Source organism: Choloepus didactylus, chromosome 1, assembly GCF_015220235.1.
Source record: "Choloepus didactylus isolate mChoDid1 chromosome 1, mChoDid1.pri, whole genome shotgun sequence".
NCBI lineage: Eukaryota > Metazoa > Chordata > Mammalia > Pilosa > Megalonychidae > Choloepus > Choloepus didactylus.
The window spans coordinates 61,710,599-61,737,177 of NC_051307.1; the positions used below are offsets into that span (position 1 = coordinate 61,710,599).

Genomic DNA, 26,579 nt, shown 5'->3' on the forward strand with positions numbered 1-26,579 from the left:
GGGAAGCTGCGGACGGCATTCCCGGCACCGCGCGCGGCGCATTCTGGAGGATGTAGTTCAGCTTCGGAGGGCGAGTGGGTGCCCTAGAGACAGATCTGCGTTGCTGGATTCTTAACATTTTACCAAGGAAGGGACCATCCAAGAGTAAGGCCATCTCTCTGCGGTCACAGCTAGTAAGTTTTTTGACCAATATACCTGAGTTCTGACTTTAAGTCCTGTGTATTCCTCATTACACCACTCTACCTCTAACTATGAGTATAAACCAACAGATATGCAAATAGATGTTATGGGATTACACTGTCGAAATACTAACCCTGTTTTTCTCTTTCCCGCAGCCCATTCCCAATGGAGCAGATAGTACGTCTAGTTTTATGGCTTAAGTTTAGACAAAGAGGGATGTTCTCCGGCAGACGGTATTCATGTAGTAATGTAATACAATTTATGATATGACTACCCTCTCTTTATGGCAAGTGATATAAGTTTTAAAGTTAGTGTAGTAATGTAACATTCCTTTTAAAATAAATTTAACTTAAAGGAAAAATATCAAGTTAATACTCTCATGTTATATGTATATGTTATAAAATACATAATACTATATCTCAAGATACAAGAATTGAGAAAGGTGAATTTTTAAAATTGTATATATAAGGTATTAAAGAGTGAAGTTTGGGGAGCAGGGCCTTAGGAGACAAGGTCATGGATGGTCTCAGATATCAGAGGTAGCTAAGTGGCACAGAGGAAAATTGATTTTAAGCCCTCAAGTATTGCCCAGAAATTCATGGATAGAAATTGCGGACATCTCAGCAATGACATAATCATGGCCCAGGACCAGTGGGTTTCTCAGCAGATACCTACAGAGACTGCTGGTGCAAAACCCAGAGGGTCCCCCAGCCCCCCATTCCATCCCCAAATGCCTTGGAATTCAGTCACTGCCCAGGGGAAAGGAGGGAGCCCCAAACTGACTATTAAAAAATTTCTACTATTCTAGCAGATTGTAGGCCTACATCTATTTTTCGATCTATAGTTGTATTTATTTTGCCTGAATTGAATGGACATTCATATCCAGTACTTAAATAAAATAAGGCAGTAGGCAAATATAAGATCAAAGGAGAACTTCCACAAAATACCAGCTAAAGAAGTGGTTGAGCTGCAAAGGCAGATTGTTAATGTGAAATTATACTTCTGAGTGCATTTATGCACCAGGAAACTTCTTTACTCATTGGCCTTCTTTAGAAATCCCCTTCCTTCAGATATACTTCTTTGCTGGGGTCACATGGGCAAACAAACCCAGGTAAAAGGAAAGTTTGAAAGAAGGAGAAAGAAAGAAACCACCTCAGTTACAGATAAGGGAACTGAGCATGGAACAGTAACTGACTTTCCAGCTTGGATGTAAGCTTACTAGCATTGTGACCTTGGATGATTTATTTAAACTTTTTAAGTCTCAGTTTTCCTTTCTTCAAAATATGAATGTTGACAATAGCACATATCCCATGAGGTCATTGTGAGGTCTAAAAGAGAAAAATTTAAAATGTCTAGTACAGGGTCTGGGGCATGGTAGTTATAAAATTATTAGTATTTGCAAACATTTTTTGAACACCTATAATATTTGAGTCTGGTGCCTGTACGTAACTGAATAAACAGCTTTTAAAGGTTCCCAGCAAGATGAAGATATACATTGTTATCACTGTTATTCAACATTGTACTGTAAGTTCTAGCCAGAGTAATTAGGCAAGAAAAAGAAATAAAGGAAAGAAAGAAGTAAACCTTTCACTGTTTGCAGTTGACATGATCCTATATTTAGAGGGTCCCAAAAAATCTACAACAAAGCTACTAGATCTAATAAACAAGTTTAGCAAAGTTGTGGGATACAAAATCAACATGCAAAAATCAGTAGTGTTTCTATACATGAATAACGAGCAATCTGAGGAGGAAATCAAGAAAAAATAGCATTTATAAAAGCATCTAAAAGAAACATGTAGGAATATATTTAACCAAAGATGTAAGGGACCTATATTCATAAAACTAAAACTACAAAACATTGCTAAAAGAAATCAAAGAAGGCCTAAATAAATGAAGAACACTCTCTGTTCATGGATTGGAAAATTAAATGTTGTTAAGATGTGAATTCTACCCAAGATAATTTAAGATTCAATGCAATCACAATCAAAATTCCAATGGCCTACTCTGTAAAAGTGGAAAAACCAATTATCAAATTTATTTGGAAGGGTAAGGGGCCCCAAATAGCCAAAAACACCTTGAAAAGGGAAAATGAAGTGAGAGGACTCGTGCTTCTTGACTATACAGCATGTTGCAAAGCTACAATGGTCAAAACAACAAGGTACTGGAACAAAGACAAGCATACTGCTCAAAGGAACTGAATTGAGAGTTCAGAAATAGACCCTCACATATGTGGTCAATTGATTTTTGACAAGGCTGGCAAATTCACTCAACTGGGACAGAGTCTTTTCAACAGATGGTGCTGGGAGAACTGGATATCCACATCCAAAAGAATACAAGAGGCCCCTTGTCTCTTTCGTTATACAAAATCTAACTCAAAATGGATCAGAGACCTAAATACAAGAGCCAGACCATAAAAGTCCTAGAAGAAACTACAGGGAAGCATCTTCAAGATCTCATGGTAGGCAGTAGTTTCTTAAACCTTACACTCAAAGCAAAGCAATGAAAGAAAAAATAGATGAATGGGACCTCCTCAAAATTGAAGGTTTTTGTGCTTCAAAGGACTTTGTCAAAAAGGTGAAAAGGCAGCCTACTCAATGGGAGAAAATATTTGGGAACAACATATCCAATAAGGGTTTAATATGCAGAATATAAAAGGAAATCCTACAACTCAACAATAAAAAGACAAATAATCCAATTTAAAAATATAGGATCATGTCAATTGCAAATAGTGAAAGGTTTATTTCTTCCTTTCCAATTTTAATGCCTTTTATTTCTTTTTCTTGCCTAGTAGCTCTGGCTGTAATCCAATTTAAAAATGGGCAAAATACTTGAATAGACATTTCTCCAAAGGAGGTATATAAGTTGCTAAAAAGCACATGAAGAGATGCTCAGCGTCATTCACTATTAGGAATAAAAACCACAATTAAATATCCTTTCACTCCTACTAGAATGGTAACTATTAAACAAACAGGAAACTACAAGTGTTGGAGAGGATGAGTTGAAATAGGAACACTGATTCATTGCTGATGTCAATGTAAGATGGTGCAGCCACTGTGGAAGACCATTTGGCAGTTTCTCAGGAAGCTAAGTATAGAACTGCCATATGATCCAGCAATCCAGCTACTAGGTATACACTCAGAAGAACTGAAAGCAGGGATGGAAACAGATTTTTGTATACCAGTGTTCATAGCAGCATTATTCACAATTGCCTAAAGATGGAAACAACCTAAATGTCCATTAACCAATGAATGGATAAACAAAATGTGGTATATCCATAAGATGGAATATTATTCAGCTGTAAGCAGGAATGAAGTCCCAATACATGCCAATCATGGAGGAAACTTGAGGACATTATGTTGAGTGAAATAAGCCAGATGCAAAAGAATAAATATTGCATGAACCTACTAATATGAACTCAATATAATGAGCAAACTCATGGAGTTCAAATTTAGAATATAGGTTACCAGAAGATAGAATGAGGGTAAAGAATGGGGATTTGAGGCTTAATTTGTGCAGAATATTTAATAAGGTTGATTGTAAATGTTTGGAAGTGGATAGAAGTGATGGTAGCACATTACTGTGAGTGTAAATAACAGCACTGAATTGTGTGTGTGATTCTGGTTGAAAATGGAAGTTTAGGGTAGTGTATGTCACTAGAAGGAAAGCTAGAGGATGAAACATGGGACTGTGTAACATGCTGAACCTATTGTGGATAATGAAGGTGGTTAATAGCAATATATGAATGTTCTTCCATGAACTAGAACAAATGTATGTCACTACTGCAAGGTGTTAATAGAGTTATAGAGTGGTATATGGGAAAAATACACCTAATGCAAACTATGGGTAATATTGTAATATTCTTCCATCAGTTGTAACAAAGGTACCAGACCAATGCTAAGTGTCAATAAAAGGAGGATAAAGGGGTGTGCCAGTATGAATGTATTATGTACCCCACAATGCCATTATCTTTGATGTAATCTTGTGTGGGCAGATGTATCAGTGTTGATTAGATTTTAATTCTTTGAGTGTTTCCATGGAGATGCGCCCCACCCAACTGTGGGTGATGACTCTGATTGGATAATTTCCATGGAGGTGTTACCCCACCCATTCAGGGTGGGTCTGAATTAAATCACTAGAGTCATATAAATGAGCTGACAAACAGAAGGAACTCAGTGAATCTGAGAGTGACATTTTGAAGAGGTGCTACAGCCAAGAGGGACACTCTGAAGAACGCCCAGGAGCTGAGAGAGGAGCTGCAGTTTGAAGACGGCCGTTGAAAGCAGACTCATGCTCAGGAGAAGCTAAGAGAAGACAAATGCCCAAAGAGCAACTGAGAGTGATATTTTAAAGAGGAGTTGCGGCCTAGAGAGGAACGTCCTGGGAGACGCCAGCCACATGCCTTCGTAGCTAACAGAGGTTTTCTGGACTCCATTGGCCATCCTCCAGTGAAGGTACCCTATTGTTGATGTGTTACCTTGGACACTTTATGGCCTTAAGACTGTAACTTTGTAACCAAATAAACCCCCTTTTATAAAAGCCAATCCATTTCTGGTGTTTTGCATTCCAGCAGCATAGCAAACTAGAACAAGGGGTATGAGATTTTTCTTTCCGGAGCAGTGGAAATGTTCTAAAATTGATTGTGGTGATGAAAGCACAACCCTGTGATTATACCAAGAGCCATTGATTGTACACATTAGATGGATTGTATGGTGTGAATAAAACTGCTTTTAAAAAAATAAAGTTCCCAGGCTCCCGTGGAGGCTATGAAATAAGCCATTTACTGGATAGGTACCCAGGCTCTAATAGGTTTATGAACTTCTTCACTAACTGTAGAATTACTAGGAAAGACTTACCGGGACCAAAATTTGAGACATACTGCTTAATACTGCATGGAGACTCCCAAGTCTGGGCTCATATTATGCACCAGTCATCATGACTCTGGAGGCAGATGTTGCTAGGGAGACGTGCAAGGGAGGATGATGCCTTTACCCATCAAGTCTGTAGAATGCCTAGAAAACACTTGGGAGACATTTCACGCACCAATTTAGTATGTTTTAGGTTGTGACCATCCTGGCCCACTCAGCATAGAGTACCTGAACTGTCTTAACACACTCTGTTCCAGCAAGCACACAACCATATTTCTGATTTACCTTTGCCTTTTTGGTGTTTTCTTATTTCTGTGTATTTGCTTATTGTGTGGGTGATTAAAATAAGTTCTTAATAAATTAATGGAGCTAAATTTCTACTTCCATTTCTGCATTTGGGAGACAGTCACTGGCCTGACATTTTCACAAATGTTAAAGATGATTTAGAGCAATCATATTCAGATTGTAAAATTTAGGTTTAAAAGCAAAGTTGAACTAGGCCTCTGGCTTAATTTTTTTAAGGATAGTTCTAGTTTCAGCAGCAAGGCAGTATTATACTTCATTTTAAACAAACTCAATAACTGAAAATTTAGTTACTCAGATATTATAAATTTTATATTATGTGTTCATAATTCTTCATATGAGAATTCCCTTCAATACCAAATTCCCTAATATACTTGAAGATAATTTTTTTTCTAATTGCACATTTTTAGGAACTAGATATCATGATAAGCAAGATATGTCTACATTATATTTTTCTCAAATAGCTTCCTCCTGGGTGTTTTCCTTATGAATTTTGGAGGACAGAAAGGAGGAAAATAGAAATATTTGCAAGCTTTGGGTCCAGCTAACAGCTACCCTCAAAAAACTGTAACAATCTTTTGATTTCCTTGCACCCATTCACTTTCAAACAATGAAAAAATTCAATCAAGGACAAAGCAAACTGAAAAATTCATCTAAAATGGCTCTTTTCTTCCAGCAACTCCTGAAAAGTGCTACATGTGGTGAAAGACTACAAGTTAATGATCATGTTTCTGCAGAATTTAGTAAAAGACCATACATAGATGAAAAGTTTAAATTTTAAATGTCCTTTATTTTTTATGAAATTTTATTGAGATATAGTCATATACCATACAATCATCCGAAGTGTACAATCATTCATTCACAGTGTCATCATATGGTTGTGCATTCGTCACCACAATCAATTTTTGAACATTTTCATTACTCCAAAAGATAAAAATAAAAGTAAGAATAAAAATAAAAATAAAAGTAAAAAAGAACACCCAAAACATCCCCGATCCTTCCTCCTCACCCCTACTGTTCATTTACTTTTCGTCCCCACTTTTCTACTCATCTGTCCATATGCTGAATAAGGGGAATGTGAGCCACAAGGTTTTCACAATCACACAGTCACGCCTTATAAGGTATACTATCATCTTCAAGAATCAAGGAATCTGGATTGCAGTTCAACAGTTTGAGGTATTTTCTTCTAGCTATTCTAATACACTAAAAACTAAAATGGATATCTATATAAAGCATAAGAATAACCTCCAGAATGACCTGTTGACTCCATTTGAAATCTCTCAGCCATTGAGACTGTCTTGTTTCATTTCTCTTCCCACTTTTGGTCCAGAAGACTTTCTAAATCCTACAATGCTGGGTCCAGGCTCATCCCTGGGAGTCATGTCCCACATTGCCAGGGAGATTTATACCCCTGGGAGTCATGTCCCATGTAGAAATGTCCTTTATTTTTAAATCACCAATGTGTGTCCTTTGATAAATCACCCTTTTTTGGGCTTCAGTCAACTCATTTGTAAAATGAGTATATTAGATAATCACTAATATTACTTAAAACTCTAAAACTTTATGATTCACAATTCCACTAAAAGAAAAATATTGCAATTCCAAATTAAGATTGTCATAGAGCCATAGCATTACAGTTTCTTTGGGGAATTTGTATACCATCAGCCTTCGCAGTGTTCAAGATGGAAAGAGCGGAAATGCAGATGGACAAAGGAAAAGGGAGGAACGCTGTATGCATTCTGATTAGAGAATATTTAGCAGCATAGCCCTTGTTATTCCAAACATGAGCAGTGATCATGGGGAGGGTAGAAATTATGGAAGGAAATATTTTTTTTTATTTCTTCTAATTATCATTTGCTAGAATAAGACTATAGGTATGAATTTTGTCCTCCAAACAACATATTTTCCAAAAGGCATTCTTTATTGCAAATAAGGAACTAATATAATAAATAAATTTGCTTATCTGTAAATTAAAAAAAGGGGCCGCATTGAAAGAGTCCTCCCTTTCTTTGCGTCACAGTCCACCATTTTTATTATGACGATATGGTAGAGGTATTTTTACATGTATTGATTTGCAAATTGTTTTTGATTTATCAAGTCATGCTAAATGGAAACCTTAGTGTGAGTTAACCAAAAAAAATATGCTGTGCTAACTTAGAAACATCCATATTAATTTATGACATGATGAAGAATCTAGGATTGAATAGAAAATAGTAGCAAAACAAGAAGTTTATGAACTGTCCCTATTCATTGGAGATGACTCAAAATTCAAGCAGACTCAGTCCAGATCTACAAACATTTATTTACAACCTATTGCATGCCTGACACAGTGCTGGGTGCCAGGGATAGCAAAGTAAACCAATTTTTTAAATGCAAAACCTAAATTCAGATAAATTATACTATTATGAGGAAGCCTAAAGTCTATGTAAATATAGGATAACAAGGGAGATCATCCAAAAAATGAGGTGGAGGGAATAAAAAAAAAACCACCCTGATAATAGCAAATACAGGTCCACTTAATTTGGCATGACAGGATGATACATTATACTACACTAAACTCTCCAAGCAAATGTGAGAATAAAAAAAAATTCTTTAAACTTCTAGAACATACACTAGGTCTCTTATACGGAAGTATTTAAATGATTATACACTTTATGATACTCAAGTAAGAGAAAAACGAGAGTGTATCATTCTAACAAGTGAATATCTGATCATACTGCATCTGACTGATAAGATTAATGAGAAAAAATTCATTTGCCTCATGCTCTTTGCCATTTATTCTGGGCCATAGCAGCAGGGCGTATTTAAACAGAGGCCTCAGACACAGTTTTTCCATTCTGCTGTTTTACATAATCTGATGAATCCCCACCTAACATGAGGCCAGAGTGGTTGATAGTGAAGAAGCAGAAGTAATATATGCTAATGCCAGGTCTCAACCTAATTAGGTTGGCTGTAACCAAACAAAACCTTCACCTAGCCTATAAAGCAAAGAGACTGCAAGCCATGGCTATAGCCATTAAAGAAAATGGATTCACCTGAGCAGATGTCACAGTGGACAAAAATCACTCTCTCCCCTTCTCATTATCTGATCCAGTTCTGAGAATATCTCAGGAATTGGGATACAGAATAGTGAGAGCCTGGAAGTCTAATTTAATAATTAATAAATATGTTTTGTAAAATCCAGGCTAGAAGTCCTGTAAGAAGTTAAAATTGAGAAGTACTTTTTAAACTTTTTAAATAATATTTTTAAAAAGCATAAGGTCGATTAATTTATATAGATTATAGCAGTGCTTCTAACCTTTAGTTAGCATGTAAGAACCCCTTTGTATGCTTGTTAAAATGTAAAATGCTAGGCTTCACCCCCAATTCAACAGTTCTGGGACTGAGTTCAGGAATCTACATTTTAATAGTTGACTCAGATCATTATAATATGGGTAATGTGATCTAGCATCCACAGATTAAGAAACTATGGCTTTGAGAAACCAAAAACTACTTTAGCTGGGCAACTGCTAATATGCTAGAGGTTGTTGGAGAAAGAACCCTTGGCCTGTGCTCTCAAGTTGCTCATGATCTACTCTGGGTGGCAGACTCCAAAACAACTAACCATATGAAATGAGATGTGTACTTATCAGCAGTAATTTAAAAGTTCTTAAGGAATAGAAAGTTGAAAGCAATTAATACACCTGGGGGTAGGGGTGGGGCTGAGGGTTTCTTTTCTGGGAAAAGCACTACTGAAGAGGTGGCATTTGGCCTGTATTTAGATTTCTAATATTTGCATTTTATTTTTTTGCTGCCACCTGGTTTATATTGCCTTTTGATATGTTCATGGTATCTAGTATTGCTTTTGAGTTTTGGTCTACGTTTAGTTGGCTATTTTATTGTTAGTATCCTTGAGTTCATTTCAAAGTGTGTTCAGAGTTCTAAAGATGATCTTTGTGTTAAGCTTATTTTAGTACTTTGACCTCCTCTATTTTATCTAGTCAGGTATAAGTTTGGTCTTCTGATAGCATTATAACTTCTGAGTTAATAAAAGCCCAGTTCTATGTATGCTGTTTGTTCCTTTTTTGGCTTAAACATTTAACTTTTTTCTAAATTGCCTCCGAAGATACTCCTGAACTTTAATGGATGTTCTCATAGTGTAGCACTATACCGCTAAATGTGATACTCTAAATTAACCTTATGTGATAAAGCAAGCCATTTTGTCCACAGTTGTTTCAATAGTTTGCTGAGGAAGTCAAACTTATTTGAGATTGTTCACATCAGCAGACTCACTATTTGAAGGCTGAAAGAAAATTTGAGGCCTACAATATTTTCCTCTAGAGTATGAGCATGATCTCTTCTCCATTTCAAAATACTGTTATGCTGAATTCTTGGGTCATATCTAAAGTTATTTTTTAATATCTTAGGCTCAGAATCAATCTTGTTTTCTCAATGTACAAAATTCTAATTTACAATTAAAGTATGAATTATACACACATGCGTTTTGGTTAAATATTCTGTGCTCACCCCATTAATCCTTTTCAAGTAAATATCCAATTCCAAACAATATGACAAAATGAATTAATCTATTATTAAATATTTAAGGCTTACCCCATGGGATAGATTTCTGTCCCAGAAATGTCAAAGCTGTTAATTAGTTTCTCTCACCTGCAGCCTATCTTTAGTGAAGGCTATGCCCCCCAAGAAACTAATTGAATAGCACAGTGCAGCCAGGAATGCAGGGGAAAGTAGGTCCAGCCCATGAATCAACTCCTAAAGCTGCGCCAGATCAAGGGAGCTTTCATCCTTCCTGACCTGGACTCATATGCCTGAAACTGAGTTAACATTATACCATATCAGAAAGAAGAAAGAAGGACAGGGCATGGAGGGCAGGGTCAGTTTTCTCAATATATTAATTACTGAAGGATTAAAAACTCAGCAGAAAGAACTTAGAATGCTTAACAATTATATTTTCGTTTACAGATATACATTCTTCTATTATATCAACCTGAAACTGGAATTTTGGAGATTAAGTAAAAGAGGGAAGGAGAGGAGGAGAGAGCTAGAGAACCTCACCCTTTTCTGCCAGTAAAGAATTGAAATGACCGGAGAAGTAGGTTGCAAAATAAGGTGCATTTTACCGTGTCCTTTCTGGTGTAAAAGGAAGCATATGAGAGAAAAATATGATGGGTTCCATGTTTCTCAATTATTTTCAATTAACCAAAAAAGCTGCCTTTTATAGTGCCTGCATTGGCAGCTCCATTAGAACATCATTTAATATAGTTATGTCTGCTGTTAGAGCGATAATCTTAAAGTAGTTATGTGAAAATCTATGAGTCAAAGGCTAAAAATCACTGCTAAATATGAAGTGTAAAGAAGAAAGATAAGAGGGGGTCTAAAGTCTGATAAGGATGGCTATTTGAGGGTTAGTAGGGGGGAATCTCTTAATCAAGGATGTTAACTTGATAAATAGCAACTTCATTGGCCAAATTACCACAGTGGATAAAAGGGTAAAAATAGAAGGGTTTATGATTTTAAAAACTGTGTCTGTAAGCTACATAAATAATAACAATATCTGCAGTTAAACTCACTGAATTCATCCCCGCTGATTACACCTGGTCAGATAAACAAGAGTTTTCTGAATCAAATCAAACTAACATTTCCAAAGCACCTCCTATGTGCTGCGCTAGGTGTAGTAGAAAATTTAAAACATAAAATAAAAACACAAGACATGGTCTAAGCCTTTTAGGGATTTTTTAAAAATTAGTGAATGAAACAGGATCTAATGTGTGTGAACTGCAAGAGCCAAATGAACGGGAAGAATTTCATACCCTAATTTGAGTCCTTATATTTCCCATAGTTGTGGACTGGTATGTCTTGAGAAACTTTCACTTCATTCTTTATGCAACAAAACACTAGCTTTCTTTATATTTTCACCAACAAAGTAAACAAAAAGAATATCTGTGTTTATCATCACCACCTTACAATTACACAATAAAAGTAAAAACAGTGCCCTATATGTGAAACAGGAGGCTAGATCAAAGGAATTCTAAGTATCAGAAAAGCAAAGGAGGTCTTTAAAGTAGGTAAGACAGCAAAAAGAGAAGTCAATCCATGTCCTAATTCCTGGACTTAAAGAAACAAATTGAGTTTCTTTAAAAAAGAAGTCAAAAAGCACCTCAGTTTCATGGGCAAATGCAAATAAAGAAAACCACAACCACAACCAGGTAACACCAATCAGAGTGGTGTCTCTTGTGGGCCCTTTCTGAGGATTGGCAGAAACTGCATTTTTAAATCTATGTTTTTTGAGACAGGTGTTACATAAAAGAAGCTGCCTTGAGATTTCTAAAAATTCAAAAATCTCTTAGGTAAGGATACTTACCAGATTTGGCATTTGATCTATAGTGATGGACCCAGAAGCAACCTCAGTTTATTTGGATTATTCCGAAGCTACAAGCCAAAATCCTGAGATTGAGGAGACCCACTCCCATGTTCCTTATACATCTGTCTTCCTTCCCGTCTTTTACACCGCTGTGTTCCTGACCGGAGTGTTGGGAAACCTCATCCTCATGGGTGCGTTGCACTTCAAAAGGGGCAGCCGAAGACTGATTGACATCTTTATCATCAACCTGGCTGCCTCAGACTTCATTTTCCTTGTCACACTGCCTCTCTGGGTAGATAAAGAAGCATCCTTAGGACTGTGGAGGACGGGCTCTTTCCTGTGCAAAGGTAGCTCCTACATGATCTCAGTGAACATGCACTGCAATGTCTTCTTACTCACTTGCATGAGTGTTGACCGCTACCTGGCCATTGTGTGCCCAACTGTATCCCGGAAATTCAGAAGGAAAGACTGTGCATATGGAGTCTGTGCCTGCATCTGGTTTATCTCCTTCCTCCTGGGGTTGCCTACTCTTCTGTCCAGAGAGCTCACCCTGATTGATGATAAGCCATACTGTGCAGAGAAGATAGCCACTTCAAGTAAACTGACTTGGGCCCTAGTGGCCATAATTTTCACCTTTTTTGCCCCCTTGCTGAGCATTGTGACTTGCTACTGTTGCATCATAAGGAAGCTGTGTGCCCATTACCAGAAGTCAGGAAAGCATAACAAAAAGCTGAGGAAATCCATAAAGATCATCTTTATTGTTGTGGCAGCTTTTGTCATCTCCTGGCTGCCCTTTAATACTTTCAAACTCCTGGCTATTATCTCTGGGTTGCAGCAAGAATTCTACTTTTCCCCAGCCATTCTCCAACGGGGTATGGAGGTGAGTGGGCCTTTGGCATTTGCCAACAGCTGTGTCAACCCTTTTATTTACTATATCTTTGACAGCTACATGCGCCGGGCCATTGTGCACTGCTTGTGTCCTTTCCTGAAGAACTATGACTTTGGGAGCAGCACCGATACATCAGATAGTCACCTTAGTAAGGCTCTCTCCAACTTCATTCATGCAGAAGATTTTGCCAGAAGAAGGAAACGGTCTGTGTCACTCTAAAAGGGGCTGTGAATTTTCAAGCTCTTTTGGTGGGTTGGAGAGTTAATTATTGTCAGCAACAAAGAAAGAAGAAAAGTACTGATGATAAGATGATACAAGGAGTTAAGTTTTAAAAAGAGGACTCCAAAGTCCCTGTTTTTGTGGATATAATTAGGCCATGTTCTGTTTTTCCAGCTACTGGCCTTATTTCAACTTTGCCAATCAGGTTCACCAGATAAAATACAACTCCCATCTTGGACTCTTACATAAAGGCTGCTGCTTGAACTGTTTGCTTTCATCATGATTGTTAATACACATTCAGGACTTTTCCTCTCTCAAGAACCATGGTACCTTGATCCACACCATCCTTCCTACTGGGCTCCAGATGGACTGCATTTAAAGGATTCTGCCCACTTTCATCTGGTGAGAAATGTGGTGTCAATGCAAGTAGAAAAGAATACAGTATACCCATGCTCTGTGATTAATTTTTCCTGAGTAACAAAGCAAGGTTCTAGCCTCAGTCTTAAATGGTGATTGTTCATCATCATCCAACATTGCCTTTCATCCTATGTCCATTCGTAATAACTTTGGACTAGCAAAAAGCACATGGGGATAAAATAATTTTGTTCTGTGTTTATGATTTGGGACTTATTCTACCTCTTCATCTTCTAGAGTATTTTAACCAGCAAGCAAAGGGCAAGGTTTGACCTTTACCTTACAAGATATTTGGTAGAAATGTATTTTATTGTGTTATAACTACTTTTTAATCTTTTACTCTGCTCTTTTGTTTTCATCGTCTTTATAAATTAGGGTATGACTTGGCTTTAATTACATGTTTTTAATTACCCAGTTAACTAGCTACCAAATGATAATGTTACTACTAATATAATTGGAGGTCATCAAATGTTTAACTGCACCCCATGTGGAAATATCATTTTGTATTTAATTAAAATACTAGGGTTATACATTCCCTATACCATAATTTGTACTGAGTATATAATTTTATGATGTGATTCAGTAATATGGCAAGACAGGATTATCAGTATTCAGTCCAAGAGAAAAATCTACAATGAAGATATTACAGTTCTTTTCCACGCATTTGTCCAACCCAGATGCCTTTCAGAATTAATTCACTCAATAAATATTTATGGAGTCAACTTGTATCTATATCCCTCTTAGAGACTTTGAAGTGAAAAACATGTAATTAGCAACCACAAAAAGCTTTGCATTAGCAAACATGCAATGATAAACATCGTTTGATTCAATAAAAAGTGGTTTATGTTTTTCTCCACACTATTGGCCCAAATGAATTATCATTTTACTTCTCAACATTAGTTTTGAAAAACAGAGAAAGCTTAGAATATTTTCAGAGACCAGGTAATTAAATTTCACTCCATGTATATTTCACATTAAGAGAAATCTCAAATTTTGTATCTTATAACCTAGTCAGAGGTTGAAAATAAAGTATTTAGTTTTATAAATTGATTAATTTGTTAATTTCTCTTAAGCCGTCATTAAATCAAAATATAATTTCCTTATTTATTGTCGGTATACATCCGAATTGTAAGTAACATATCTAACAGCATGTTAATATGACTTAATACTATTCTAACAGAATATTAATAAGTTATGAAAAAAACTGTAAATCATAGCAAATAATGTATCTTGGAAAACTTCAAAACTAAATTCAAAACAATTGAATAGATATTCACATGCGAAAACAAAACAAAAAAAAACAGAAAAGACATGTACTTCTTTAAAACAAACCAGCAAAAGCACTATTACCTGTCACGTAAATCATTGCTTTTGAGAAATGCTACCTTAAAAAAAAAGCTCAGTAAGTTAAGATATTTGTTTGGAAATGAGAAGACCTGGGTTATTCTAGCTTCATCCTTACTGTAGGGACATTATGCAAGTCATTTTAATCTTTTCATACCTTAAATGTAGTTGGTGATATCTATGTCTATAGAATTCACAAGTATACTGTAAAACTAATAAATGTAAATAAAAGTTTTAGAAAATATGTGGAGTAAAAAGTCACTATATAGAAGGGGGAACAATAATCCAAGAAGAACAGATAAGCTATTTAACGTTCTGGGGATGCCCAGGAATGACTATGGTCTGTTAATTTCTGATGGATATAGTAGGAGCAAGTTCACAGAAATGTTGCTATATTAGGTAACTTTCTTGGGGTAAAGTAGGAACATGTTGGAAGTTAAGCAGTTATCTTAGGTTAGTTGTCTTTTTCTTACTCCCTTGTTATGGTCTCTTTAAAATGTTCTTTTATTGTATGTTTGTTTTCTTTTTAACTTTTTTTTCATACAGTTGATTTAAAAAAGAAGGGAAAGTTAAAAAAAAAAAAAAGTCACTATATAAAGACAGTGGATTTCTATTATTAATTATTAACTGTTGCTTACAAATGCCCAAACTCAAATACCAAATGACACTTCCTCACTCTCATTTAGCAAACATAAAGAATGTCTTACATCTATTTCACTGTTTTATCCTTTTACTTTTTGGTGTGATTATTTAAAATAACATCTAAGGAAAAATTTGTATCATTGGTCTTTGTAATATTATAAGTCAATATGTTAATTTTATTCTTTAAGAAAATCTTAGCATATTTTGCTTTCATAATGTTCCAGCAATTGAATGAACGATAGACCCAATCTCATAGATGGTAAAACTCTGATACAAAAAGTTCAATAACTTGACTAAGTTGGTATGTTTTTATGCCATATATTTCTCTGGTATGGATTTCTCTTGTATGAAATGTAATTTACAATATAATAACATTAAAGAGTTTATTATAAATTATTTGGTTAGGTCTCATTTTGCAAATTTTAAAAATGCTAATATTTCCCCATTATTAATATGAACATATCTATTTGTATTCACATATATAGATGCAGATATGTAGAAATATAGACATATATTTATAACTTCTCATGGTTTTCATTATGTGAATTAAACTACCCTAAGGGCTATTTTGTGGTGATGTAATGCCATTTTAGGACAAATCAACACATGTTCCCAAGAATTTTCAGAAAATTAGTCTGACATTCTAACACAACCATCCCTTGCTGGTTGCATCCAAAGTTAGGAAAGCAAAATAAAATTTAATAATTGAATAAATATCTAAAGAAATCACTGCAGATCAACACTGCTTTTTGCCATTTGCTTAAGTAGTCCAAAGCTACTGACAGGCCTTTAATGAGAAATATAAAGGAGTAGTAATTTCCAAATCATTTCTCAATTAATTTTTCTCAAACTTAACACAGAAAAACCCCCCATTAAACTCTGGCTATGATGTTGTCTGATAATTTATAACTAATTCATAAAATAGACATTTCCAAGGCACACACAGTCAAAAACAGCCATTTAACTCTATTTAAGCCATAATGAGAAGATGAAAACTAACCTGATACTCCTGGGATTCCATTAATTTGCCCACTCTAAAGAGTCAAAATTGCCTGTGAGACAACAGTGACAGTAACTACTTATAGAAAGCTATGTTCGTGACTGAGAGTGGAGTATTACTAGGGGTCACACGTTAATTTTTAAATAGATGAGGAAATGCAGGGTTTGATGGTAAAGTGAGTGAAATAAATCTTCCTCTATGATTCATCTTGTCTCCTCAAATCACTCTCTATTCTCCCTAGAGATTTCAGAAGTCAGAAATGACTTGTCAAATGTACATGCTGCAGAGAACAGTAAGACTCAGTTTTCCTGCAGAGCTCATTCACAAAAATCAAGTCATATTAAAAAATTACAAATATACTTCTAAAAGAGTCACTAGTATAGCCTGCTAGCAAGATGAAGCCCTCCAGCCCTGTTAAAGAGACAATTGCCATTAGGAGAAAAAGCAGGAGGGTAATTGTAACTACCAAAATATTTGCAAATGGTTGTTGGCTACTTCAAGTTCCATTTTGCCTTCCATAGAGCTTGGCATGAATTGAATTCTCCCTTGATAATGCCTGTTCTTATTTTACGTTCTTTTCTTTGAGTAAACCTGCTTTGTCTTTATCAATTCTAAGAGTAAATTATGATTAGACTTTACATGTAAGTGTGCAGGGAGCAAAAACAGTACTAATTTTATATTGCAGATGTAAAAATCCACTTTACATTAAGTCACCCTTGTCACTCTTGTTATCTGTTACGTCCATAATACAAACTACATTCCCTAAATTTGTTTAATTGGAAATTGTAAAATTAACCTACTACATTTAAATAAAATTAGAAAAAAAAACTACCTTAAATATCTATGTGTCAAACTATTAATAAAGTGAAGGTTCTAATGACAAGTTAACTCACAGGGAAATATAAACTCATAAAAAATATTGATCTATTAATCTAAAAGTGGGGGGAACTATTCTGTTACTTGGCAGATGCTATTAAACTAAAAGATTCTTGGTTCATTTATATGAATACTAAATTTCTAAGATTCAAAGGTACTTTCAAATTACAGAGGAAATTTTTGGGTTTGCCATTATGGTTAAATTGAATTGTGGTTAACCTAGGCAAGTCATCCATTTAGTGGATTCATACTACAATGTTCATATTAATTTTATAATACTCTACAAACCTAGTGAAGGATATCATCAGCCTCTACAAACCTAGTTAAGGATATCATCAGTGATTTTCTTATTTTCTAATTAATATTTAACAATTTGCTAGTTTCCTATCCCTCCTTTGTTAAACAGAGTTAGACTTCATCTTTGAGTACCTCACAATTGTCAATGTTGATGGGAAATATAGCATTTTTATATGCTGTTATTATCAATTCTAATTAGAAATATTTCATTTCCATGTTATTATTAGTTGAAAATGAAATATTAAAATTTTTTCCTTGTTAACATACCTTAAGATCTGTATTCTATAAGTGCACTCTCCCATTTACTCTTTTTATATGCAAGGCAGAAGACAGAAAATATTCTTATAGTGTTCTTAGATCAAATATAATTTTATGCCTCAAAAATCATGTGGGATTAAAGGCAATATTTTTAATTTTTAAAAAATTTATGAGGCAGAGTCTCCAGCAAACAATCCTGCTCTCTTCATTATAGACCATAAACCTTTGATATGTAAGAGCTATCCATTGTAAAACCTTCATGAATCCCTAAATTTGCCAATTCCAGTACAGCATATAACCTACTCCAACAAATTTAGTAAAGTATAACCTCTTCAGAGCTACTGCAAGATGTGTAGAGGATTACAAAGCTGAATTGAGATGCCAATCCTGGGTGGTTGGCCTGGCTCACTAGGTACATGACTCATTCCTCATCGCATCATATGTCAGTAGGTGAAATTTTTGCATTTTATGCCATAGACCTGTGGAGTTCCTTGAAAACAGTCAAAATTACCAACATCAAACTGTGAATTCAAAGCGTCTATTGTATATGACGCACTGTGACAGCCATAAAGTGGTTATACTCCTTGTAACTGATGGATTCTTAAGCAGACATTTTGCAGTCACCCACTCACATAAACCTTTTCTTTCTCTTGCATGCACACACACATACCAAACACATACACACATGCACAAATAAAACAAAGTTCAAAGTGTGTAAATGCAGCTTATAAGTGTGTATTGAATCTTATTGCTAATCTAAAGTAGATTAAAGTATTTGAGCTGAATATGGCCATTTTACATGCATCTGACAATATAAGAAAGGGGAAAATAAACCAAAATATAGTACATAGAAAACAAAATAAAATTGTATATATAACTATATCAACAATTACAATAAAATATAAATAGATTAAAATTTCATATTAAAGGTTTGAATAAATAGCCTCCTCCACAGTCAACTACTGCATATGTGGCACTTTATTAGAGTCTGTAGGGTCTAAAGAGGTGGAACTCCTCATGGAGCTTACAATCTGCATAGTTAGAAAATTTTTGAATCAAAGAATGAAGTACTGACACCCAAAAAGGGCTTAATATATCAAAGTAAAGTGACAAGTCAAATAACTTTCTGACTTAGTTCATATAGAAGTCATGTCCTATAACTGCCATTTCTGATATGGTTATTTCCTAAATGTAGTTACATTTCCTTAAAGAAATATTCACATTGATTTCCCCAAATTAAAATATTCTTATTGTCCTTAAATATTTTTAGGCTCAAGAGATTATTTAAAACACAAGCACTTATCTTGAACAGTATTTCAGTTTAAATTTATTTTCAAATGACAATCTAAAAAAGGCACGCACACAGATCTTGCCCAGAGACATTGATTTAATGAGATGCCCTCTCATTTACCCTCAGTTCAGAGCAAAACCAGAACTGACGACTCAGGTGGAGAAGTGGTAATGAGAATCGAAACTTGACCCGTGGTTTCATGTTTAAAGCAAAAATACAGATTTAGGGGGTCGTCTTTGAAGGTAAATGGAAACAACCACTTTATTTCCAAAGAAAAAGATGTTCATGCAATGCAGACCTGACTTGTGTCATTAATAAAAATAGTTCAAGTTAGAAAATTAGTAAAGAACTGAAAACAGTCTTACTGCAGAACTGCACAGTTGGAATTTCATGTCACAAAATTTCACTTCTCTATTTCAAAAATATTAAAAATACTGTCAATAAACTTATGAAAATGTTCAATATCATAAATATATAAAAAAACATGGACAAATTAAAATAACAGAGTATAATTTTTTTCTGTTAGGTTATTAAAGATTGAAGCTTTAAATACTAAGTTTGACCAGGGTAGGGGTTGTGAGGTATAGGGAAGGCTTCTTTGACTATCAATTGTGTAATTTGATTAAAAGTTCTAGAGGAAATTTAGAAATATAAATCAAAAGCAATTCCTAGTATTTTACCCTGGTAAGTAATCATAGCCATGTGCAAAGATGAATGTTCATGCATTTTTATTGCAACATTGTTTATAAAAATAGAAGAATGAAAACAATCTAAATGTCCATAAATAGAGAAATTACTGAATAAATCAAAGTTCACATACATCCTTACAATGGAATGCCATGCAGTTTTTAAGAATATTCTACCATGTACCAAGATTCATAATAAATTGAATAAAATTGTTAGAAAAGCAGACTACAAAACAATATCTACAGCTATACCTCATTATAATACTAAAAATCATGCCTATCATTTATATATATTATATATATTCATTCATATAAATATACAAAAATACAAGAACACCATCCAGTAAAATGTTAACTTTATCATGATAGTGATGTTGAAGGTAATTTTTATTTATTTTTTTACCTTTATTTTCTATAAAGAGTATGCATTAATTTTGTAGTAAGGAAAAAGCTAAAATTTAGTTTCATTTTTTATTGAGGTATATCAGATAAATATAGTAGAGAATATAAATTTATTTTTTATTGAAGTATACTAGATAAATATAGTAGATAATATAAATTTATTATCAAGTATCAATTCTGAATCGTAGGCCCTCCAGTTTTTCACTGCACTGTATTTCTTTCTGGTCTTTAAGTGAATATAGCACCTATATTTGCCTTAAGAGTCCCCTAATAAGCTTTTGATTATTTTTAGGATGGGTTTTCTGTTACCTGTTCAAGTATCCCATTCCTTAAGAACAACAGTTTGAGAACAGCTAATTTCTTAAAATTTGAAAATGATGATGACAAGATGACCCAGCATTCAGACCAAGCCCCCATCTCTCCATGCATTCCTTTAATAACCGCAGCTGTTGCATTCTACGTATCAAATCATCTGGAAGTGTGTCTCCCCAGCTAAGGAGAGAGCTCCCAGGGCAGGCCTGGTGGGGCGGGGAGGGCAGGGAGGGGGGATTTGTTAGGCCTTCATTTTTGTATCTCCACATTCTTGTTCCATGGCAAGCACTTATGAATGTTGAACTAAATTGAATATGCTAAGAACGTCACATCATTGGCTACACTTAAAATGAAGAATTTTTACAAATGTTAAATTTTAAAATTTTATATTACTACTTCTTTTGCACTGAATTTCTTTTGCTTCTGTTATGTTCTAGCTTTGGGAGGCCGGAAGTTTCTACCTGTCACACCTCGCTTAGTTATAGTAATCTTGTAACTCTCCTTTAAATTTTTAGATCATTCAAGATATATTATGATTAGAGAAATAAGTGATGCAGTAACTTTTACTTGATTCCCATTCAACCCCTTTTCTATGTTACACTGATACCCTATTTAAATGGAAGATTTTTATGAATGTAAATCCAAAATGATTTGTAACCAAAAATTATGATTCCCAATCATAATTATGTAATAGCAAGAACTCCTCCAGCTATTGCCAGGGTATTATACATCTTTTCCCAAACTTCCGAATCTTTTTTTTCCATATTAGATAGTAAATAATTTATGAGTCTGCAGTTTTGAAAGGGAATGAGAGGAGTATTATTGTAACTGAGAAGCTGGTATTTAAGGAATGATTATGATTACTGAATCATTATGCAGGTATTCCTTTTTTACTTTCTGGTATATTAGAGTAGACAGAGGGAAATACCTGAAATCTCTGATCTATAATCCAGCTGCTTGATCTCTGATAATGATTGTAGAGCCTTTATCTTTTGCCCTAGTGATTGTAAAATCCTTGTGACTGATCTTCACTTGTACCCATTTTATCTGGTTTTCAACTTTAGAATCTTAGGATCACTAAAGACAGCCCCTAACATTTATTAATGAAGGGCCTTGAGTCAGCCCAGAACTAACCCACTGAAGTCCAAAGTTATCTTGATAACTGAAGCTGGATCTAACCAAAATGGGCCTGTCTGACATGCACAGTAGCTTAGACTTTAACCTGTAAGTGAGCTATACTGCATTATAATACTAAAAATCATACCTGTCATCATATTACTGTTGCTGTTTTCTTACGCATGTTCTGCGACTAAGCATGTAACCAATCTGCGGATGCTCAATTATTAGATCACCTCTAATTGCATCATCTACAGCCATTGTGCTCATTATCCTAAAACCTGCCCATCTTTTTATACTGTAAAACCATCAGAGTTACTGCAGTTCGGGAGACGGATTTTTAGGCTGATAGGCCATGTGATCTCCTGCTTTGCTGCTAGCAATAAATTTCTTTGAAATCCTGGTGTCTCAGGAATTGGTCATTTGAGTGCATTGGGCAGAGAACCCACTGCTTTTGATAAGTATCATGGAGTCAAATAATTGATTGGAAAAAAACTCCATTAAAGGCTGTGAAAAACACTACACTAGTGAATATTCCCTTGTTGGTACTTCCTGAAACAAGCAGAACTAACTCAAATACCATGGAATAAAATGTTCAAGTCATTAATTTATATAATTTATTATGATACAGCTACTGCCACTGGGAAGGTTTGTAGCATTACAGTTAAAGTTCACAGACAGACTCAAATTTGCCATTTAATACCTATGGAAGATGGGCAAGTTTCTTAACTTCCCGGAGTCTAATTTCTCTTTGTAAAATGAGGACAGTTACACTTGCTGTAGATAGTGGTAGTTCTAATTAATTAAGATGAGACTACAAAAATTCGGCACAGTTCCTGATATATATTAAGAGCTTAGCAAATGATAGTTGAGAAATATCCCCATTTTATAGAGGAAGAAAATAGGACTCTAGGAAACCAGATTTCACATAACTATTAATAGGCTGAACCGAAAATGAAGCCCTGGTTTCAATTAAGCCCAGGCTATGTGATTCCAAAGCTTAAGCTCTTTCTTCATCATCATACTTTTTCTCTGATTCTCAGATTCTTTAATAGATTCAACACCACAACCTTCCTTTAGTTTACCCCTCTGTCTCTTTGGCTATTTATAATTTTCAAATTCAAACTGTATTTCTTATTTTTCAGATGCAAATATCTCAAATGACCAAATCTTTGCCTATTCATAACTAATACAAAGAAGACATTGCTTGAGGGAGAAGAAAGTCCATTTTATTGAAAGTATAACTTTTTCAAAAGAAAAATATTTCCTTCTAATTTGTTTCCTTGTAACAGGATTTCTTAATTCTGATCTCACAGCTGACATCTTATGTCCCTTCCCGGTGGTTGGGTGGTCCTTGATAGTCTTTATCTAGTCAATTCAAATGCATTTTGCATGCAAGAAATGGGCAGTTATCTACTTTACTGGCCCTAATACCCAAGCCCACAGTAAAAGACAGTAGCACCTATTACGATGGCCCTTCTGAGGGAAGGAAAAACTTTTTTTTAAGTGTAGATATGTATACTAGGTAAGAGCTATTGTCTCATTTTCTCTATTCCTCAATTTTTTCTTATATACCTAGGGCAAGAAGAAAAGTAAGTCTAATCCCCAAATTCACACAATAGATATGCATCTTAACTGGTATCAGGAGTTTAAACTTCCACCATCTTTCTTACTAAATGCTATGACAAGTTGCTGCATGGGACCTCCTACAGAAGAAATTCAATAGATAGTGGCCCTGTCTTTCAGGACTTTGTGTCCACTTTTCAGAAGGCATATTTCTGTAAATGACTTCCTGATTTTAACAGTATTCCCAAATGTAGTTTTAAGAAACAAAAGGGTTTCTCTAATCAGGAACATTATAAACTTCTCTCAAATGTAAGTTAAAACTTAATTTAAATTTATTTTAAATGAGAAATATTTTCCATGCAGCACTTTTAGAAGAGGGAAAGATGTTATGAAGTGAAATAATAATAGATTGATAATAGGTGACCCAAAGACAAAGAGAAAATTAAATGTAATTTTTAAGAATAAATCAAGCACCATAATTACATGGAACTTTGAATAGGAAGTGAGATCTGGTAGGTTTGTACAGGTTAGTGTGAAATACTGATAGATTCCAAAGTAATTTGGGCAGAACATAAAAATATATTTGCAGGGCCCCCCTGAAGAACTGGAGAAAAATGCAGAAATGTTGGAAGTCCCCACCTGGGTTATTACTGATATTCTCACAAACATTGAGGATTAACAATTTAGTAGGCCAAGCTCTCGATCTGGGGCTTACCCTTATGAAGCCTGTTACTGCAAAGGAGAGGCTAAGTCTACTTATAATTGTGCCTAAGAGTCTCCCCCAGAGAACCTCTTTGTTGCTCAGATGTGGCCTCTCTCTCTAAGCCAACCCAGCAGGTGAACTCACTGCCCTACCCCCTACATGGGACCTGACTCCTAGGGGTATAAATCTCCCTGGCAACACAGGACATGACTCCCAGGGATGAGCCTGGACCTGGCATCATGGGATTGAGAAAATCTTCTTAACCAAAAGGGGGAAGTGAAATGAAACAAAATAAAGTTTCAGTGGCTGAGAGATTTCAAACAGAGTCAAGAGGTCACTCTGGAGGGCATTCTTAGGCACTTTATAGACATTCCCTTTTTAGGTTTTAGCATATTTGGAATAGCTAGAAGGAAATGCCTGAAACTGTCAAACTGCAACCCAGTAGCCTTGATTCTTGAAGACGATTATATAACTATGTAGCTTACATGGTATGACAGCATGATTGTGAAAACCTTGCGGCTCATACTCCCTTTATCCAGTGTGTGGTTTGATAAGTAGAAAAATGGGGACAAAAACTAAATGAAAAATAGGGTGGGATGATTTGAGGGATGATCCCCTCGGGTGGAATGATTTGGGTGTTGCTTTTTTACTTTCATTTTTTATTCTTATTTTCATTCTTTTTGGAGTAATGAAAATGTTCAAAAATTGATTGTGGTGATGAATACACAATTATGTGATGGAACTGTGAACAATTGATTGTACACCATGGATGATTTTATGGTATATAATATATGGTATATGGTATGTAATATATCTCAATAAAACTGAATAAAAAAAGAATAAGTAAGCATGGTATTAGAGTATTAAACTTGTTATTTATTTTTAACTTCAAGGAATAATCACCACGGCTTGCTTTACATTATTTACATAAAATGTTAACAATGGTTGTTTTAGGTAGTGGAACCAAGGACAAATTTGTTTTTAAACTTTATTTGTTTTTCTTTATATTTTTCTGAATATTTTACATTTCCCATGAGTATGTGTTGCATTTTTAAAACTTTAAAGAATGCTGAAATAAATGTTGCATATGGAACAAAACAAAGTTAGTATTTCACAATTTTGTCTCTTTCTCTAAAGTCAAAAGGATGAATTATTTTTTTAATTTCATGTTCATATCCATTTAATATCCATAACCTTGGAATTATTTAAGTTTTGACAAAGCCAAATAAAATTAAAATTCAATCAAATAATATTTGTTCTCATATCAAATGCAGAAAGGCATTTTGGTTCAATGCTTCCAATTTACTTTTACCAAATTGATTTGGCAATAACCAAAGGTCAGGCTAGTTTGTGCATAGAAAGTGTTTTTATTTTATCTTTATGTATCTCAGCTTTTCAATTAGTGAAAATTAGAAGTGGTTGAATAAGATAATAGTTAGCTATGAGTTTTACTATTTATTACAAATGCTCTATTTTTAAATATTTGCAAATAACATATTACTAGAAAAAAGTAACTATTTTAAAGTGAATACTTTCTAAAATAAAAGTGATGAATTTTTCATTTGAGCTCTCATAAGAGGAAGAATATTGGCTTTTAAAGTTTGCTCTTTCACTTGAGCTTGCCTAGAAAGTTTTCTAGCTTTGAGTTTGTGTGAAGATTGCTCACTAAGCTCTCAGGAAGAGAGAACAATTAGGCCTGACATCGCCAATAACAATTTTCCATTGTAACGTTCAAGATTCTGTACCAAGAAAAGTGCACAGGGGCAGAATTTTTGTCACAAATATCTATAATGCTTATTGCAAAAATAAAAAAAAAAAATGGAGACTAAGAATAAAATATATGTTTATGGAGTATTTATTTAGTGCTGAGGAATTGTTAAATGGTTCACATATATTATCTCAGTTAATTTAATCCACACAACAATCCATATAATTTACCCAATCCTTCTTCCTTCTCCCTCTTTTTCCATAGGTGTCAGACCTTGATCCCCGCCTGAAGTCTCCCTGCTCCCTTCCCCGTAAATCTCTTGTGTCCTATTTTGGCATCTGTAAACCTGAACTGTTGAACAAAGAAAAACCTCAACTAATGCATGAAGAATTGAAAACCTTTTTTTTTCCTGATGGACTATAAATTTATCAAGAGTTTAAGCATCCATTTGGGAAACACTTTCCTTCAGATATGTCAAAAATGGAACTATTATACAAAGGATTAACAATGTTTTGCACTTTTATGCTTCTAAAATCATACACTAAGCATAGAACGGTGAAAATCTGCCTCTGAGAAGTCTCTTGATTAGCTGGCTTAAGTCCTCAGTGACACCTTAGACTATGTAGGTAATAATTTTTAGTGCTACAATTATGATTACTATTTTAACTATTATCAGTGTTTATCTATTGCACTTTTCCACTATTTCAACGTTTATCCCATGTCCCTGGAAAATTAAAATGAGGAATCTCCACACCTTAAAATAATTGAGTGAACAACCACAATGTGATGTAGTGGGAAACATAAAGGCCTTAAAATCAGAAAAAGTCTTAGTATGAATTCATAATCTACAACTAGTAAAGTCTGTGTGATCTTGGATAAGTTACTCGATGTTTCTCTACTTCGGTTTTTGTGTCTGTAAAATGAAGATAATGCTATTTTCCTTGGAGTTATTTTGGATTACATAAGTGAGATAAATTAATAGGTCATGTAAGTAATATTAATTTATTTCATTTTTATATTCTTGTTAACTCTAGATGCACAAATCCAAATCTATAAAAAAATGAATTTTAATTTTAATTTTTTTTTAATTTTAATTTAAAAATAATTTAATTATTGAGGCACGATCTATCAAGTTGTTTTTGGGAGA

The 26,579-nt window shown here is 34.6% G+C and overlaps 1 protein-coding gene across 2 annotated transcripts; it reads left to right on the top strand.

Moving 5' to 3' along the window:
* Nucleotides 1-55: 55 nt before the first annotated feature.
* GPR15 (G protein-coupled receptor 15) lies at nt 56-26,350 on the top strand. 2 transcript variants are annotated; one of them, XR_005216636.1, is made up of 2 exons: nt 56-173; nt 25,697-26,350. XR_005216636.1 is itself a non-coding variant. In XM_037835461.1 (2 exons), exon 1 carries the CDS (start codon nt 11,735-11,737, stop codon nt 12,815-12,817), a length of 1,083 nt encoding a protein of 360 aa, XP_037691389.1. In that variant the 5' UTR covers nt 11,650-11,734; the 3' UTR covers nt 12,818-13,219; nt 25,697-26,350. The 2 variants fall into 2 exon arrangements, 1 of the variants encoding a protein (XP_037691389.1); XM_037835461.1 differs by lacking the exon at nt 56-173 and adding an exon at nt 11,650-13,219.
* The last annotated feature ends 229 nt before the right edge of the window (nt 26,351-26,579 follow it).